The 17,539-nt window shown below is 46.0% G+C and overlaps 1 protein-coding gene across 3 annotated transcripts in view; it reads left to right on the top strand.

The window, feature by feature from the left end:
• Positions 1-17,539, top strand: part of LOC127916785 (receptor tyrosine-protein kinase erbB-4-like) — a 419,139-nt gene that overhangs the window by 211,991 nt on the left and 189,609 nt on the right. Inside the window, exons 3-4 of one of the 3 annotated variants that reach the window (XM_052499915.1) lie at positions 249-383; positions 4,376-4,441. In XM_052499915.1, coding sequence (XP_052355875.1) covers positions 249-383; positions 4,376-4,441 — 201 coding nt within the window. Of the gene's footprint in view, positions 1-248; positions 384-4,375; positions 4,442-8,330; positions 8,431-17,539 lie in introns of those variants that run through there. The other 2 variants (XM_052499916.1, XM_052499917.1) reach the window with 2 other exon arrangements.

Raw genomic sequence — 17,539 nt, 5'->3', positions numbered from 1 at the left:
CACACATACACACACACACACACACACACACACACACACACACACACATACACACACACACACATACACACACACACACACACACACACACACACACACATACACACACATATACATACATACATACATACATACATACATACATACATACATACATACATACATACATACATACATACATACATACATACATATATGTTAATGGTTATGTGCTTATTATGTGTATATGTGTGTCCTTCTCTGCACAGAGATCCTGAACGGGGGGGTTTATGTTGACCAGAACAAGTTCCTGTGCCACGCCGACACCATCCACTGGAGGGACATCATCAAGAACCCCCAAGCTGAGCTCTTGGTGGTACCGTCCAACAACAGTGGCCTTGGATGTGAGTATGGGGAGAAACCACAAAGCTGTGAGGGAGGGGTGGTCGAGGTGCTGATAAAAATATTGAGGGATGCTTCTCTAAACTTCCAAGGTGCACATTATACACACACACACCTTCACACCTTCACACACTTACATGTTTCCTCAGTTTCATACAAATGATATTGTTCCTTCCTTCCTTTGTATCCTTCATCTCTGTTTTGCTGAAGGTGAGTTGGAAGCAGATCACAATAGATCCGTGATTAAACTCACATGGAGGTGGTTGGGTTGTGTTGCTATGCAGCCAGGCCCATGGTGATTCTGTCTCAGCTGCACATAAAGCTCACTAAAGCTGACAGCCAGCTCCAATCAAAGTGTTTGGAACACTGATATGGCTACCGGCCACTGTGTGTCGAAACGCACAGCCATTGGCTACTGGCCACTGTGTGTCAAAACACACAGCCATTTTAGTTCCAAGTCCACTCCCTCAAACCTTCTCCACATTTTCAATTTGTTTTCCCCTCCCTAGATTGCATTGTATGCCAAGGAAAAGTGAGGGCATGATATGCATTCAATATCAGTGTAGAAAATGTCACTGAATGTCACAGTGACCACTAAAAACAGCACGTATGACCACGAAATGTCACACAACGCTCGAGTGAGCATGTAGATTCTCCCCACAAGGTGTCTGTTTGAGATGTGAGAAGAAGAAGAGAGGACAGAGGAGAGGACAGAGGAGAGGACAGAGGAGAGGACAGAAGAGAGGACAGAAGAGAGGACAGAAGAGAGGACAGAAGAGAGGACAGAAGAGAGGACAGAGGAGAGGACATAAGAGAGGACAGAGGAGAGGACATAAGAGAGGACATAAGAGAGGACAGAGGAGAGGACATAAGAGAGGACATAAGAGAGGACAGAGGAGAGGACAGAGGAGAGGACAGAGAGAGGACAGAGGAGAGGACAGAGGAGAGGACAGAGGAGAGGACATAAGAGAGGACAGAGGAGAGGACAGAAGAGAGGACAGAGGAGAGGACATAAGAGAGGACAGAGGAGAGGACAGAAGAGAGGACAGAGGAGAGGACAGAAGAGAGGACAGAGGAGAGGACATAAGAGAGGACATAAGAGAGGACAGAGGAGAGGAGAGGACAGAGAGAGGACAGAGGAGAGGACAGAGAGAGGACAGAGGACATAAGAGAGGACAGAGGAGAGGACAGAGGGAGAGGACAGAGGGAGAGGACATAAGAGAGGACAGAGGAGAGGACAGAGGAGAGGACATAAGAGAGGACATAAGAGAGGACAGAAGAGAGGACAGAGGAGAGGACATAAGAGAGGACAGAAGAGAGGACAGAAGAGGACAGAGGAGAGGACAGAGGAGAGGACAGAAGAGAGGACAGAGGAGAGGACAGAAGAGAGGACAGAGGAGAGGACAGAAGAGAGGACAGAGGAGAGGACAGAAGAGAGGACAGAGGAGAGGACAGAAGAGAGGACAGAGGAGAGGACATAAGAGAGGACAGAGGAGAGGACAGAAGAGAGGACAGAGGAAGACAGAGGAGAGGAAGGAGGAGAGGACAGAAGAGAGGACGGAGGAGAGGGAGTATAAGACAATACGAGTTGGCATAAAATGAGAGAGTGGCTCGGCATGCGTGGGAGCCCAGGTTGCCAGATTGAGGCTTTCTTTGAGGTTGCCAGATTGGATCGCTATTTAACATAATAATTTTGGAGTGGCAGGCGTAATTTCACAGGCAGGCAGGGGGCGAGGGTGACATTCACTCAGCCCTCCACTTCAGTATGTAATTACCACACAGTCAATTAAAGCCTGATGATGACAGGCCCATTCACGCTCACTGACGGTGGGCTATGATAACTGTTATGTGTCATGTCCCCACTTTTTGCCTGAGAGAGATGACTTGACTGGGACTGGATCCTTGTCCCTCATACTTACTGTAGACCCAGAGAGAGCCAGCGAGAACAATGAGAGTACACTCACCCACTCTCATAGTACACTCACCCACTCTCATAGTACACTCACCCACTCTCATAGTACACTCACCCACTCTCAGAGCACACTCACCCACTCTCATAGTACACTCACCCACTCTCAGAGCACACTCACCCACTCTCATAGTACACTCACCCACTCTCAGAGCACACTCATCCACTCTCATAGTACACTCACCCACTCTCATAGTACACTCACCCACTCTCATAGTACACTCACCCACTCTCATAGTACACTCACCCACTCTCATAGTACACTCACCCACTCTCATAGTACACTCACCCACTCTCATAGTACACTCACCCACTCTCATAGTACACTCACCCACTCTCATAGTACACTCACCCACTCTCATAGCACACTCAGCCCCCACTCTCATAGTACACTCACCCACTCTCATAGTACACTCACCCACTCTCATAGCACACTCACCCACTCTCATAGTACACTCACCCACTCTCATAGCACACTCACCCACTCTCATAGTACACTCACCCACTCTCAGAGCACACTCACCCACTCTCATAGTACACTCACCCACTCTCATAGTACACTCACCCACTCTCATAGTACACTCACCCACTCTCATAGTACACTCACCCACTCTCATAGCACACTCACCCACTCTCATAGTACACTCACCCACTCTCATAGTACACTCACCCACTCTCAGAGCACACTCACCCACTCTCATAGTACACTCACCCACTCTCATAGTACACTCACCCACTCTCATAGTACACTCACCCACTCTCATAGTACACTCACCCACTCTCATAGTACACTCACCCACTCTCATAGTACACTCACCCACTCTCATAGTACACTCACCCACTCTCATAGTACACTCACCCACTCTCATAGTACACTCACCCACTCTCATAGTACACTCACCCACTCTCATAGTACACTCACCCACTCTCATAGTACACTCACCCACTCTCATAGTACACTCACCCACTCTCATAGCACACTCACCCACTCTCATAGTACACTCACCCACTCTCATAGTACACTCACCCGCTCTCATAGCACACTCACCCACTCTCATAGCACACTCACCCACTCTCATAGTACACTCACCCACTCTCATAGCACACTCACCCACTCTCAGAGCACACTCACCCACTCTCATAGTACACTCACCCACTCTCATAGTACACTCACCCACTCTCATAGTACACTCACCCACTCTCATAGTACACTCACCCACTCTCATAGCACACTCACCCACTCTCATAGTACACTCACCCACTCTCATAGTACACTCACCCACTCTCATAGCACACTCACCCACTCTCATAGTACACTCACCCACTCTCATAGTACACTCACCCACTCTCATAGCACACTCACCCACTCTCATAGTACACTCACCCACTCTCAGAGCACACTCACCCACTCTCATAGTACACTCACCCACTCTCATAGCACACTCACCCACTCTCATCGTACACTCACCCACTCTCATAGCACACTCACCCACTCTCATCGTACACTCACCCACTCTCATAGTACACTCACCCACTCTCATAGCACACTCACCCACTCTCATAGCACACTCACCCACTCTCATAGCACACTCACCCACTCTCAGAGCACACTCACCCACTCTCAAAGCACACTCACCCACTCTCAAAGCACACTCACCCACTCTCAGCACACTCACCCACTCTCATAGTACACTCACCCACTCTCAAGCACACTCACCCACTCAGAGCACACTCACCCACTCTCAGAGCACACTCACCCACTCTCAGTGTGTGTGTGTGTGTGTGTGTGTGTGTGTGTGTGTGTGTGTGTGTGTGTGTGTGTGTGTGTGTGTGTGTGTGTGTGTGTGTGTGTGTTATCTGACATGTTTTATGTGTGTGTGTGTGTGTGTGTGATGGTTATCTGACATGTTTTGTTTGTGTGTGTGTGTGTGTGTGTGTGTGTGTGTGTGTGTGTGTGTGTGTGTGTGTGTGTGTGGATGGTTATCTGACATGTTTTATGTGTGTGTGTGTGTGTGTGGTCCGCAGGCAAACGATGTCATCGCTCTTGTAACGGACGCTGCTGGGGCCATCAGGACAACCAGTGCCAAAGCTGTATGTATTAGACACACACACACACACACTTACACTCACACTTACACTCACACTCACACTTACACTCACACTTACACTCACACACACAAGGTCAGAGAGAGCAAGAGAGAGAGAACAAAGAGAGAGAGAGAAAGAGAGAGATAAACAGAAAGAGAGAGAGAGAACGAGAGAGAAAGAGGGAGAAAGAGAGAGATAAACAGAGAGAGATAAACAGAAAGAGAGAGAAAGAGAGCGAAACAGAAAGAGAGATAAACAGAAAGAGAGAGAGAGAACGAGAGAGAAAGAGGGAGAAAGAGAGAGAGAGAGAAACAGAAAGAGAGATAAACAGAAAGAGAGAGAGAGAACGAGAGAGAAAGAGGGAGAAACAGAAAGAGAGATAAACAGAAAGAGAGAGTTAAAGAGAGAGAAACAGAAAGAGAGATAAACAGAAAGAGAGAGAGAGAACGAGAGAGAAAGAGGTTGAAAGAGAGAGATAAACAGAAAGAGAGAGAAAGAAAGAGAAACAGAAAGAGAGATAAACAGAAAGAGAGAAAGAGAACGAGAGAGAAAGAGGAGAAAGAGAGAGATAAACAGAGAGAGATAAACAGAAAGAGAGAGAAAGAGAGAGAAACAGAAAGAGAGATAAACATAAAGAGAGAGAAAAGAGAGAAACAGAAAGAGAGCGAGAACGAGAGAGAAAGAGGGAGAAAGATAGAGATAAACAGAGAGAGATAAACAGAAAGAGAGAGAAAGAGAGAGAAAGAGAGAGAAACAGAAAGAGAGAGAGAGAACGAGAGAGAAAGAGGGAGAAAGAGAGAGATAAACAGAGAGAGATAAACAGAAAGAGAGAGAAAGAGAGAAACAGAAAGAGAGATAAACAGAAAGAGAGAGAGAGAACGAGAGAGAAAGAGGGAGAAAGAGAGAGAGAGAGAAACAGAAAAGAGATAAACAGAAAGAGAGAGAGAGAACGAGAGAGAAAGAGGGAGAAACAGAAAGAGAGATAAACAGAAAGAGAGAGTTAAAGAGAGAGAAACAGAAAGAGAGATAAACAGAAAGAGAGAGAGAGAAAGAGAGAAAGAGGTTGAAAGAGAGAGATAAACAGAAAGAGAGAGAAAGAAAGAGAAACAGAAAGAGAGATAAACAGAAAGAGAGAAAGAGAACGAGAGAGAAAGAGGGAGAAAGAGAGAGATAAACAGAGAGAGATAAACAGAAAGAGAGAGAAAGAGAGAGAAACAGAAAGAGAGATAAACATAAAGAGAGAGAAAGAGAGAGAAACAGAAAGAGAGAGAGAACGAGAGAGAAAGAGGGAGAAAGATAGAGATAAACAGAGAGAGATAAACAGAAAGAGAGAGAAAGAGAGAGAAAGAGAGAGAAACAGAAAGAGAGAGAGAACGAGAGAGAAAGAGGGAGAAAGAGAGAGAGAAACAGAAAGAGAGATAAACAGAAAGAGAGATAAACAGAAAGAGAGAGAGATAACGAGAGTGAAAGAGCAAGAGAAACAGAAAGACAAAAAAAGAGAGAGAGAAACAAAGAGAAACAAAGAGGGAAACAGAGAGAGAAACAAAGAGAAAGAGCGAGAGAAACAGAGAGAGAAAAAGAGAGAAAGAGCAAGAGAAACAGAGAGAGTTCAAGCAGCTGAGGATTTCACTGTAACACTCCTCTGTGTAATGACAGGGTGAACTCCAGCCGTCATAGACAACCATAGAGAGTGATTGGTCTTTTCTCTGCAGTTCCTCAGTCAGAATAATAGAGCTAAGAGCTCCACAGCTTTCAGTCCTACCACTTCATTATGTTCCCACACAGAGGGACAGGAAGTGAGCACTTAAACACAAGGCTTTGACAACCCAGAATTATTATGCCACTGTGTGAAGTGTGTGTGTGTTGTTGGGATCCTCTTCTCTTCTCAACCGGGTATAAACCCAGTGTCATTAAACACGGGTGTAGGGATTGATTTATCATTGACCACGTTCCATATCAGGCATTTTCTATGGAGAGCTATAACTTACACTATATAACTGGCAGTGCATGTGTGTCTGTGTGTGTGTGTGTGTGTGTGTGTGTGTGTGTGTGTGTGTGTGTGTGTGTGTGTGTGTGTGTGTGTGTGTGTGTGTGTGTGTGTGTGTGTGTGTGTGTGTGTGTGTGTGTGTGTGTGTGTGTGTGTGTGTGTGTGTGTGTGTGTGTACCTGTGTCAGTAATGTAAACCCTGTGCTCTCCACAGTGACCAAGACTGTGTGTGCTGAGCAGTGTGACGGCCGTTGCTTCGGCCCCTACGTCAGTAACTGCTGCCACAGGGAGTGTGCTGGGGCTGCTCGGGACCCAAGGACACAGACTGCTTCGTACGTGGACACACACAAACACACAGATGCCCGCGCATACACACAAACATCTACACAGTTATCCACAGTTAACCCCCTCACACACACATTACTCTCCCAACACAACAGAATTCACACAAATTCTCTAATTCCCAGTTACTGAAAGACACACCTCTGTGTGTTTAATAGACTGTAGAAGTCTACTGACTCCTCCTCAGATGAAACAACCAAATGGCTAATTTATTATTCTAATTATGATCCTTCACCCCCTAACATTTTCTGTTCATCTAATGAAGGAACGTTTTCTACTAACAGAGCGATATTACAGTTGTAACGTATAGAGCCTTATCCAATTCAATTACCAGTCGCTATTAGAGGTCGCAAACACTGACGACAGACAAGTTCAACGTTTTATGAGAAAAACATTTCACCATTTAGCCTTCGGATCAATGGCTTCTATTTGACTAACAGTTGACTCATATATGGTGTGTCTGGAGGCTTGGAGGATAAGAGTGTTTTGGCTACAGATCCAGTATGACCTGGAGGATAAGAGTGTTTTGGCTGCAGATACAGTATGACCTGGAGGATAAGAGTGTTTTGGCTGCAGATACAGTATGACCTGGAGGATAAGAGTGTTTTGGCTGCAGATACAGTATGACCTGGAGGATAAGAGTGTTTTGGCTGCAGATACAGTATGACCTGGAGGATAAGAGTGTTTTGGCTGCAGATACAGTATGACCTGGAGGATAAGAGTGTTTTGGCTGCAGATACAGTATGACCTGGAGGATAAGAGTGTTTTGGCTGCAGATACAGTATGACTTGGAGGATAAGAGTGTTTTGGCTACAGATACAGTATGACCTGGAGGATAAGAGTGTTTTGGCTGCAGATACAGTATGACCTGGAGGATAAGAGTGTTTTGGCTGCAGATACAGTATGACCTGGAGGATAAGAGTGTTTTGGCTACAGATACAGTATGACCTGGAGGATAAGAGTGTTTTGGCTACAGATACAGTATGACCTGGAGGATAAGAGTGTTTTGGCTACAGATACAGTATGACCTGGAGGATAAGAGTGTTTTGGCTGCAGATACAGTATGACCTGGAGGATAAGAGTGTTTTGGCTGCAGATACAGTATGGCCTGGAGGATAAGAGTGCTTTTGGTGCAGTTACAGTATGGCCTGTATACTGTAATATGATTAAACCTGGCTAAAAACGACTGATCATGTAGTAAACAGTAAACAGTGGTGTGTCCTTGTGTTCCTCAGGGCTCAATCCCATCTAACCCACCTTGTAGTGTTTACATAATAGCTCTGTATCCCACTGGGAAGTAAAATCCCCATATGGTTGAAGGGAGTCTGTTGTAAAACATACCACTACCAGGTAGACTGCTCTAACACGTACATGCTTACACATTTCAGAATAAGATGTGTTTTCCCAGACAGTAGTTTCTAAACAAAGACAACGTCAATGTACATTACTGTGGCTGGTTCAATTGAGTCCTACCCCACGCTCCTATACCCTCAGACTGTGTGTTCCTAATGTTTCCGTTCCAGGCCTGCACCAACTTCAACGACAGCGGGCGTGCGTGACCCAGTGCCCCCAGCCCTTTGTGTACAACCCCACCACCTTCCAGCTGGAATCCAACCCACGGGCCAAGTACACCTATGGATCCTTCTGTGTGGAGAAGTGTCCCCGTAAGAACCGGTTACCTGACCCACACCATGCATAACGCTGGCATGACCCATGACCCACACCATGCATAACGCTGGCATGACCCTTGACCCACACCATGCATGACACTGGCATGACCCATGACCCATGCCCATGACCCACACCATGCATAACACTGGCATGACCCATGACCCATGACCCACACCATGCATGATGCTGGCATGACCCATGACCCACACCATGCATAACACTGGCATGACCCATGACCCACACCATGCATAACACTGGCATGACCATGACCCACACCATGCATGATGCTGGCATGACCCATGACCCACACCATGCATAACACTGGCATGACCCATGACCCACACCATGCAAAACACTGGCATGACCCATGACCCACACCATGCATAACGCTGGCATGACCCACACCATGCATAACACTGGAATGACCCATGACCCATGACCCTTGACCCACACCATGCATAACACTGGCATGAACCTTGACCCACACCATGCATAACACTGGCATGACCCACACCATGTATAATGCTGGCATGACCCATGACCCACACCATGCATAACACTGGCATGACCCATGACCCACACCATGCAAAACACTGGCATGACCCATGACCCACACCATGCATAACGCTGGCATGACCAATGACCCACACCATGCATAATGCTGGCATGACCCTTGACCCACACCATGCATAACACTGGCATGACCCATGACCTACACCATGCATACCGCTGGCATGACCCATGACCCACACCATGAATGTTCCACATTTTATTGAGTGCAATGTTTCAACCTGAATGTCTTCAAAACTATTGATGTACAAATCAATTCAGGGGACTGACACAGACACGTGTACACAACCATGTAGGACAGCCCTGTGGAAGAGTTTCTGTAAAGTGTAGAGTAAAGTTATAGACAACCATGTAGGACAGCCCTGTGGAAGAGTTTCTGTAAAGTGTAGAGTAAAGTTATAGACAACCATGTAGGACAGCCCTGTGGAAGAGTTTCTGTAATGTGTAGAGTAAAGTTATAGACAACCATCTAGGACAGCCCTGTGGAAGAGTTTCTGTAAAGTGTAGAGTAAAGTTATAGACAACCATGTAGGACAGCCCTGTGGAAGAGTTTCTGTAAAGTGTAGAGTAAAGTTATAGACAACCATGTAGGACATCCCTGTGGAAGAATTTCTGTAAAGTGTGGAGTAAAGTTATAGACAACCATGTAGGACAGCCCTGTGGAAGAGTTTCTGTAAAGTGTGAGTAAAGTTATAGACAACCATGTAGGACAGCCCTGTGGAAGAGTTTCTGTAAAGTGTAGAGTAAAGTTATAGACAACCATGTATGACAGCCCTGTGGAAGAGTTTCTGTAATGTGTAGAGTAAAGTTATAGACAACCATGTAGGACAGCCCTGTGGAAGAGTTTCTGTAAAGTGTGGAGTAAAGTTATAGACAACCATGTAGGACAGCCCTGTGGAATAGTTTCTGTAAAGTGTAGAGTAAAGTTATAGACAACCATGTAGGACAGCCCTGTGGAAGAGTTTCTGTAAAGTGTGGAGTAAAGTTATAGACAACCATGTATGACAGCCCTGTGGAAGAGTTTCTGTAAAGTGTAGAGTAAAGTTATAGACAACCATGTAGGACAGCCCTGTGGAAGAGTTTCTGTAAAGTGTAGAGTAAAGTTATAGACAACCATGTAGGACAGCCCTGTGGAAGAGTTTCTGTAAAGTGTAGAGTAAAGTTATAGACAACCATGTAGGACAGCCCTGTGGAAGAGTTTCTGTAAAGTGTAGAGTAAAGTTATAGACAACCATGTAGGACAGCCCTGTGGAAGAGTTTCTGTAAAGTGTAGAGTAAAGTTATAGACAACCATGTAGGACAGCCCTGTGGAAGAGTTTCTGTAAAGTGTAGAGTAAAGTTATAGACAACCATGTAGGACAGCCCTGTGGAAGAGTTTCTGTAAAGTGTAGAGTAAAGTTGTTATATCTGTGTGTTGTGTCCCAGATAACTTTGTGGTGGATCACAGCTCCTGTGTGAGGGCTTGTCCCAGCAACAAGATGGAAGTAGAGGAGAACCGCACTAAGATGTGCATCCCTGCACTGATATCTGTCCCAAAGGTACCCACATATAATGTCATCTGTCCCAAAGGTACCCACATACTGTACCCCCATAATGTCATCTGTCCCAAAGGTACCACATACTGTACCCCCATAATGACATCTGTCCCAAAGGTACCCACATATAATGTAATCTGTCCCAAAGGTACCCACATACTGTACCCCCATAATGACATCTGTCCCAAAGGTACCCACATAATGACATCTGTCCCAAAGGTACCCCCATAATGACATCTGTCCCAAAGGTACCCAAATACTGTACCCCCCCCATAATGACATCTGTCCCAAAGGTACCCACATACCGTACTCCCATAATGATATCTGTCCCAAAGGTACCCACATACTGTACCCCCATAATGTCATCTGTCCCAAAGGTACCCACATATTGTACCCCCATAATGACATCTGTCCCAGAGGTACCCACATACTGTACCCCCATAATGACACCTGTCCCAAAGGTACCCACACACTGTACCCCCATAATGCATCTGTACCAAAGGTACCCACATACTGTACCCCCATAATGACATCTGTCCCAAAGGTACTCACATACTGTACCCCCATAATGACATCTGTCCCAAAGGTACCCACATACTGTACCCCCATAATTTTATCTGTCCCAAAGGTACCCCCATAATGACATCTGTCCCAAAGGTACCCACATACTGTACCCCCATAATGACATTTGTCCCAAAGGTATCCCCATAATTGTCACGTTCGGATCGGACCAATGCACAGCGTGGTATGCATACATTCTTATTTATTTAAAGAATGAACACTGAACAAACTAACAAAATAACAAGACGAAACGTGAAGCTATACAAACGAGTGCTGACAGGCAACTACACATAGACAGATCCCACAAACACCAAAGGGAAATGGCTACCTAAATATGATCCCCAATCAGAGACAACGATAAACAGCTGTCTCTGATTGGGAACCATATCAGGCCAACATAGAAATACAAAAACCCCTAGACCTACAAAACCCTAGACCTACAAAACCCTAGACAATACAAAAACCCCTAGACCTACAAAACCCTAGACCTACAAAACCCTAGACCTACAAAACCCTAGACAATACAAAAACCCTAGACAATACAAAAACCCTAGACAATACAAAAACCCTAGACAATACAAAAACCCTAGACAATACAAAAACCCTAGACATTACAAAACTAGCGTACCCACCCTAGTCACACCCTGACCGAAGCAAAATACAAATAAAACAGAGATATCTCAGGTCAGGACGTGACAGTCCAAAGCTCTGGACTGTGGAGGCGCACTGGAGACCTGATGCGTGGTGCCGGCAATGGTGGTACCGGGCTGAAGACACGCACCTCAGGGCGAGTGCGGGGAGCAGGCACAGGACGTACTGGACTGTGGAGGCGCATCTGTACCACCCCTCCCTCTCTGTCTCCTAACCAATCCTGATGTCTGTACCACCCCTCCCCTCTCTGTCTCCCAAACCAATCCTGATGTCTGTACCACCCTTCCCTCTCTGTCTCCTAACCAATCCTGATGTCTGTACCACCCCTTCCCTCTCTGTCTCCTAACCAATCCTGATGTCTGTACCACCCCTTACCTCTCTGTCTCATCCCATATTCCACTCCTTCCCTCTCTGTCTCCTCCCATATTCCACTCCTTCCCTCTCTGTCTCCTCCCATATTCCACTCCTTCCCTCTCTGTCTCCTCCCATATTCCACTCCTTCCCTCTCTGTCTCCTCCCATATTCCACTCCTTCCGTCTCTGTCTCCTCCCATATTCCACTCCTTCCGTCTCTGTCTCCTCCCATATTCCACTCCTTACCTCTCTGTCTCCTCCCATATTCCACTCCTTCCCTCTCTGTCTCCTCCCATATTCCACTCCTTCCCCTCTCTGTCTCCTCCCATATTCCACTCCTTCCCTCTCTGTCTCCTCCCATATTCCACCCCTTCCCTCTCTGTCTCCTCCCATATTCCACTCCTTCCCTCTCTGTCTCCTCCCATATTCCACTCCTTCCCTCTCTGTCTCCTCCCATATTCCACTCCTTCCCTCTCTGTCTCCTCCCATATTCCACTCCTTCCCTCTCTGTCTCCTCCCATATTCCACTCCTTCCCTCTCTGTCTCCTCCCATATTCCACTCCTTCCCTCTCTGTCTCCTCCCATATTCCACTCCTTACCTCTCTGTCTCCTCCCATTTTCAACTCCTTCCCTCTCTGTCTCCTCCCATATTCCACTCCCTTCCTCTCTGTCTCCTCCCATATTCCGCTCCTTCCCTCTCTGTCTCCTCCCATATTCCACTCCTTCCCTCTCTGTCTCCTCCCATATTCCACTCCTTCCCTCTCTGTCTCCTCCCATATTCCACTTCCTTCCCTCTCTGTCTCCTCCCATATTCCACTCCTTCCCTCTCTGTCTCCTCCCATATTCCACTCCTTCCTCTCTGTCTCCTCCCATATTCCACTCCTTCCCTCTCTGTCTCCTCCCCAATGCTGATGAATTATGTTTCTCAGCCTCAGTGCTCAGAGATATGTGTGTCTATCGATTCCACATCTCTTGATTATACTGTCAGGGGACAGGCGGGGTAATGAGGGATGGCCCAAAGGAACTCTGGGAAATGATAACAAATTAACATTTCAGGTATTGAAATGACTCGTATAAATCACAATCAAAAATTGGTTACACCAGTTAATGCCAGCCATACTCACCCCGGTCAGGCCTCTGTCAGAAACACTTGGCTCTACTTCCGGTCTATAAGTGTAATTAATACCAATGTAATGAATTCATTAGCCGGTGGGAATTGGCTCAGATTGCTACGGCCCAAATGGTACCCTATGCCCTATGTGGTGCGCTACGTTTGACCAGAGTCCTGTGGGTACCGTACGGGTCAAAATTAGTGCACTACATAAGGAATAGAGGGCCATTTAGGACACTACTGTTGGCTCATGCTTTTGTAAGTCTTCCAAGTCATCAGAGCAATCTGAATGTATCAAATAATGAGTCTATAAGAAAATACTTGAGAGAGCAGCCATCCTTGACCAGGGAACTAGTTGGTGAATAAATGCCAAGGTCGTTGGTAGGACAACGAGTGGAACTACTGTATGTGTGATAGTAAAGCTTTGGAACTGGAAGGAGCTTATGACTTGGACAGAGGAATGTTGTTGCAGAAATGTCAATTGTGTGTGTGTGTGTGTGTGTGTGTGTGTGTGTGTGTGTGTGTGTGTGTGTGTGTGTGTGTGTGTGTGGGTGGGTGGGTGGGTGGGTGGGTGTGGGGGTGGGTGTGGGTGGGTGGGTGCGTGCGTGCGTGTGTGTGTGTGTGTTGTTCCAGTGTGTGACGGCATAGGGACTGGCAGCCTGCAGACAGCCCAGACGGTGGATGCCAGCAACATAGAGATGTTTGTCAACTGCACCAAGATCAACGGCAACCTCATCTTCCTCATCACCGGCATCAAAGGGTATGTACTGTTTATTATAAACCTAGTAGTTTGGGTCCTAGATGCTGATTGGCTGAAACAACATTCCAACCTTCAGACAATATACCACTGGTATGACTCAAAAATACTTGTTTACTGTTCTAATTACATTGGTAACCAGTTTCTATAGCAATGAGATACCTCTGGAGTTGGTGGTATAGGGCCAATATACCACTGCTAAGGGCTGTATCCAGCTACTCTGCTTGGCCTTGTACATCAGTACAGCCCTGAGCCGTGGTATATTAGCCAATATACACACCTCCTCTGGCTGTATTGCTTAATCATATCACACACTCCCATGTATTTAGTCTTTGTGTTCCTCACACTGGTAACAAGATGCCTGAGACAGCATGTTGTATGGTAGAGACATGAGCCCTTCAAGGCTCTACGTGGTCAATCCATCGTCTGCCATACAGTGTTACTTTACCTTACTCCAGCTGCTAGTGTTATGGGCTAACCCACCCCTCCCCTGACCTCCCCTCCCCCCTCCCCCCCACCACCACCCCTTGCCCCCCTACCCTGACCCCCCTCCCCCACCACCACCCCTTGCCCCCCTGACCTCCTCCTCCCCCACCACCACCCCTTGCCAACCCTCCCCTGACCTCCTCCTCCTCCCCCACCACCACCCCTTGCCCCCCTCCTCCATTGTTAACTAAGACAGAGAAGCACACCGTGTTGCAGTCTGGAGCTGGGTCCAGGGAGGGTAGTCTGTCGACTAGCATGGGGGCCTCCCTTCTGAATACAACCAGGATAATGTACTCTGAGACATAGGTCTACCGTCAGCCATACAGGCCCTGCCCCAGAGGAAGAGAGGAAGAAGGCAGGGGAGATTGTCAGAACTCATTTCACCCCATGACCTTGCCTTGTTGCCCTGGGACACCTCGCTTCAGGCAACATGACACTACAGGACCATCTCTAATTCACACAGACTGTAGGTGGAATAGGTCAGGTCAAAGGTTCCTTGGTATGTTACGCACATGCAGACACATTCTAAAGTGGGATGCAGAGAGCTGTTTTAATCTCTCTCTCAACCTTTCTCTCTCTCTCTCTCTCTCTCTCTCTCTCTCTCTCTCCTGTCGCTCCTCTCTCTCTATCTCTCTCTCCCTCTCTCTCTCTCCTGTCTCTCCTCTCTCTCTCTCCCTCTCTCTTTCTCCTCTCTCTCCTCTCTCTCCTCTCTCTATCTCTCTCGCTCCTCTCTCTCTCTCTCCTGTTCTCTCTGATGGGCCATAGGGATATGTACCATGGTATAGGGGCCTTGGACCCGGAGCGGCTCAACGTGTTCCGCACAGTGAGAGAGATCACAGGTGACACACACACACACACACACACACACACACACACACACACACACACACACACACACACACACACACACACACACACACACACACACACACACACACACACACACACACACACACACACACACACACACACACACTCATCTGCTGCTGGGAGACATGGGAGGAAACATATGAGAGTGAGAGAAGGAATGTATAGACTCGGTGTGTGTGTGTGCCTGTGTGTGTGTGTGTCTGTGTGTGTGTACTGTACGTGCGGAGTGTGTGTGTATTTATTCTTCTGATAATGCCCATTAGGACTTGTATAAAGGGATGAGCTATACCTCATCTGTAAAACCTTTTGTCATATTAAACCCTGCGACTCGCGGTTGAGCCAAATAGCTAATGGAGTGAAACTTCATTTTCATAATGAAAACCAGGGCAATAAGGAAGAGCAACGACCAATATCTCTCAAGGCAGGGCCTATACTGTCCACTTTAATGGGCACACACACACACACACACACACACACACACACACACACACACACACACACACACACACACAGACACAGACACAGACACACACACACACACACACACACACACACACACACACACACACACACACACACACACACACACACACACACACACACACACACACAATATTATCAATCATTAAGGCACATGCAACAGTCGTATTATGCCCAGTGATGTTAAACTCATTCAGCTAATCAGTTGGATATTGTCTTTACCCAATACATTTCCTTTAAAGAAATGGGATCATTGTAAGAAGCACATAAAAGCAATGAAAGTGTATCTTCCCCTCTAAATACCTCCTTCATCAAATAGGAGAACATTCAGTTCTTCTCTGTGGGGTAATAAAGACACAGTTGTTATGCTCCCATTCAGATTCAGTTTTTCTCATCACTGATAAACTTTTCAAAGTTCTACACATGTAAGATCTTAATTTGAGCCAGTTTGCTACAGCAGGCAACAGGAAATGTAAATGATTATGTGGATTATAATGAATGGACATTTTTTGTTGGAGTTTTATCGTTAGGGCAAATAAATTCTGACATTTTCAAGTGGAAATCACAAACTTTTAAATCCTTTTTGAACCTTGAATACACTACAATTTTGCATTTCCTGCCGTGCATGAACATTCTCAGCAACAAAAGAGTGATCAAATTAAGATCATCCATCTGTACAAGACAGTCTAGTCTTTTGGTCATCTTCATTCATGCGGCATCAGAAGCACATAAAGACATTGAACTTAATGAGTTGTTATAATCAGTGTGTGTTTGTCTGTGGGTTGCCATTTCTCCTCTAGGGTTCCTCAATATCCAGTCCTGGCCAGAGAACATGACAGACCTCGGTGTCTTCTCCAATCTGGCAACCATCGGTGGGAGATCACTGTACAGGTAACAGTCAGAAATCAACTCATTAATTACCATATAGTACATTTTATTATTATTATTTTATGATTTTAGTTTTGCGTCAAAAGGAGCGTAAAATGACCAGGTATGAAATAATCTATGTATTTAGGGAATCTGTCCCCTAGTATTCCCACCAGGTATAAAATAATCTATGTATTTAGGGAATCTGTCCCCTAGTATTCCCACCAGGTATAAAATAATCTATGTATTTAGGGAATCTGTCCCCTAGTATTCCCACCAGGTATAAAATAATCTATGTATTTAGGGAATCTGTCCCCTAGTATTCCCACCAGGTATAAAATAATCTATGTATTTAGGGAATCTGTCCCCTAGTATTCCCACCAGGTATAAAATAATCTATGTATTTAGGGAATCTGTCCCCTAGTATTCCCACCAGGTATAAAATAATCTATGTATTTAGGGAATCTGTCCCCTAGTATTCCCACCAGGTATACAATAATCTATGTATTTAGGGAATCTGTCCCTAGTATTCCCACCAGGTATAAAATAATCTATGAATTTAGGGAATCTGTCCCCTAGTATTCCCACCAGGTATAAAATAATCTATGTATTTAGGGAATCTGTCCCCTAGTATTCCCACCAGGTATAAAATAATCTATGTATTTAGGGAATCTGTCCCCTAGTATTCCCTCCAGGTATAAAATAATCTATGTATTTAGGGAATCTGTCCCTAGTATTCCCACCAGGTATAAAATAATCTATGTATTTAGGGAATCTGTCCCCTAGTATTCCCACCAGGTATAAAATAATCTATGTATTTAGGGAATCTGTCCCCTAGTATTCCCACCAGGTATAAAATAA

The sequence above is a fragment of the Oncorhynchus keta genome, chromosome 37 (genome assembly GCF_023373465.1).
Source record: "Oncorhynchus keta strain PuntledgeMale-10-30-2019 chromosome 37, Oket_V2, whole genome shotgun sequence".
Taxonomy (NCBI): Eukaryota; Metazoa; Chordata; class Actinopteri; order Salmoniformes; family Salmonidae; genus Oncorhynchus; species Oncorhynchus keta.
Note: the sequence above shows the minus strand (reverse complement) of the source record. Positions and strands in the feature narration are given on the sequence as shown.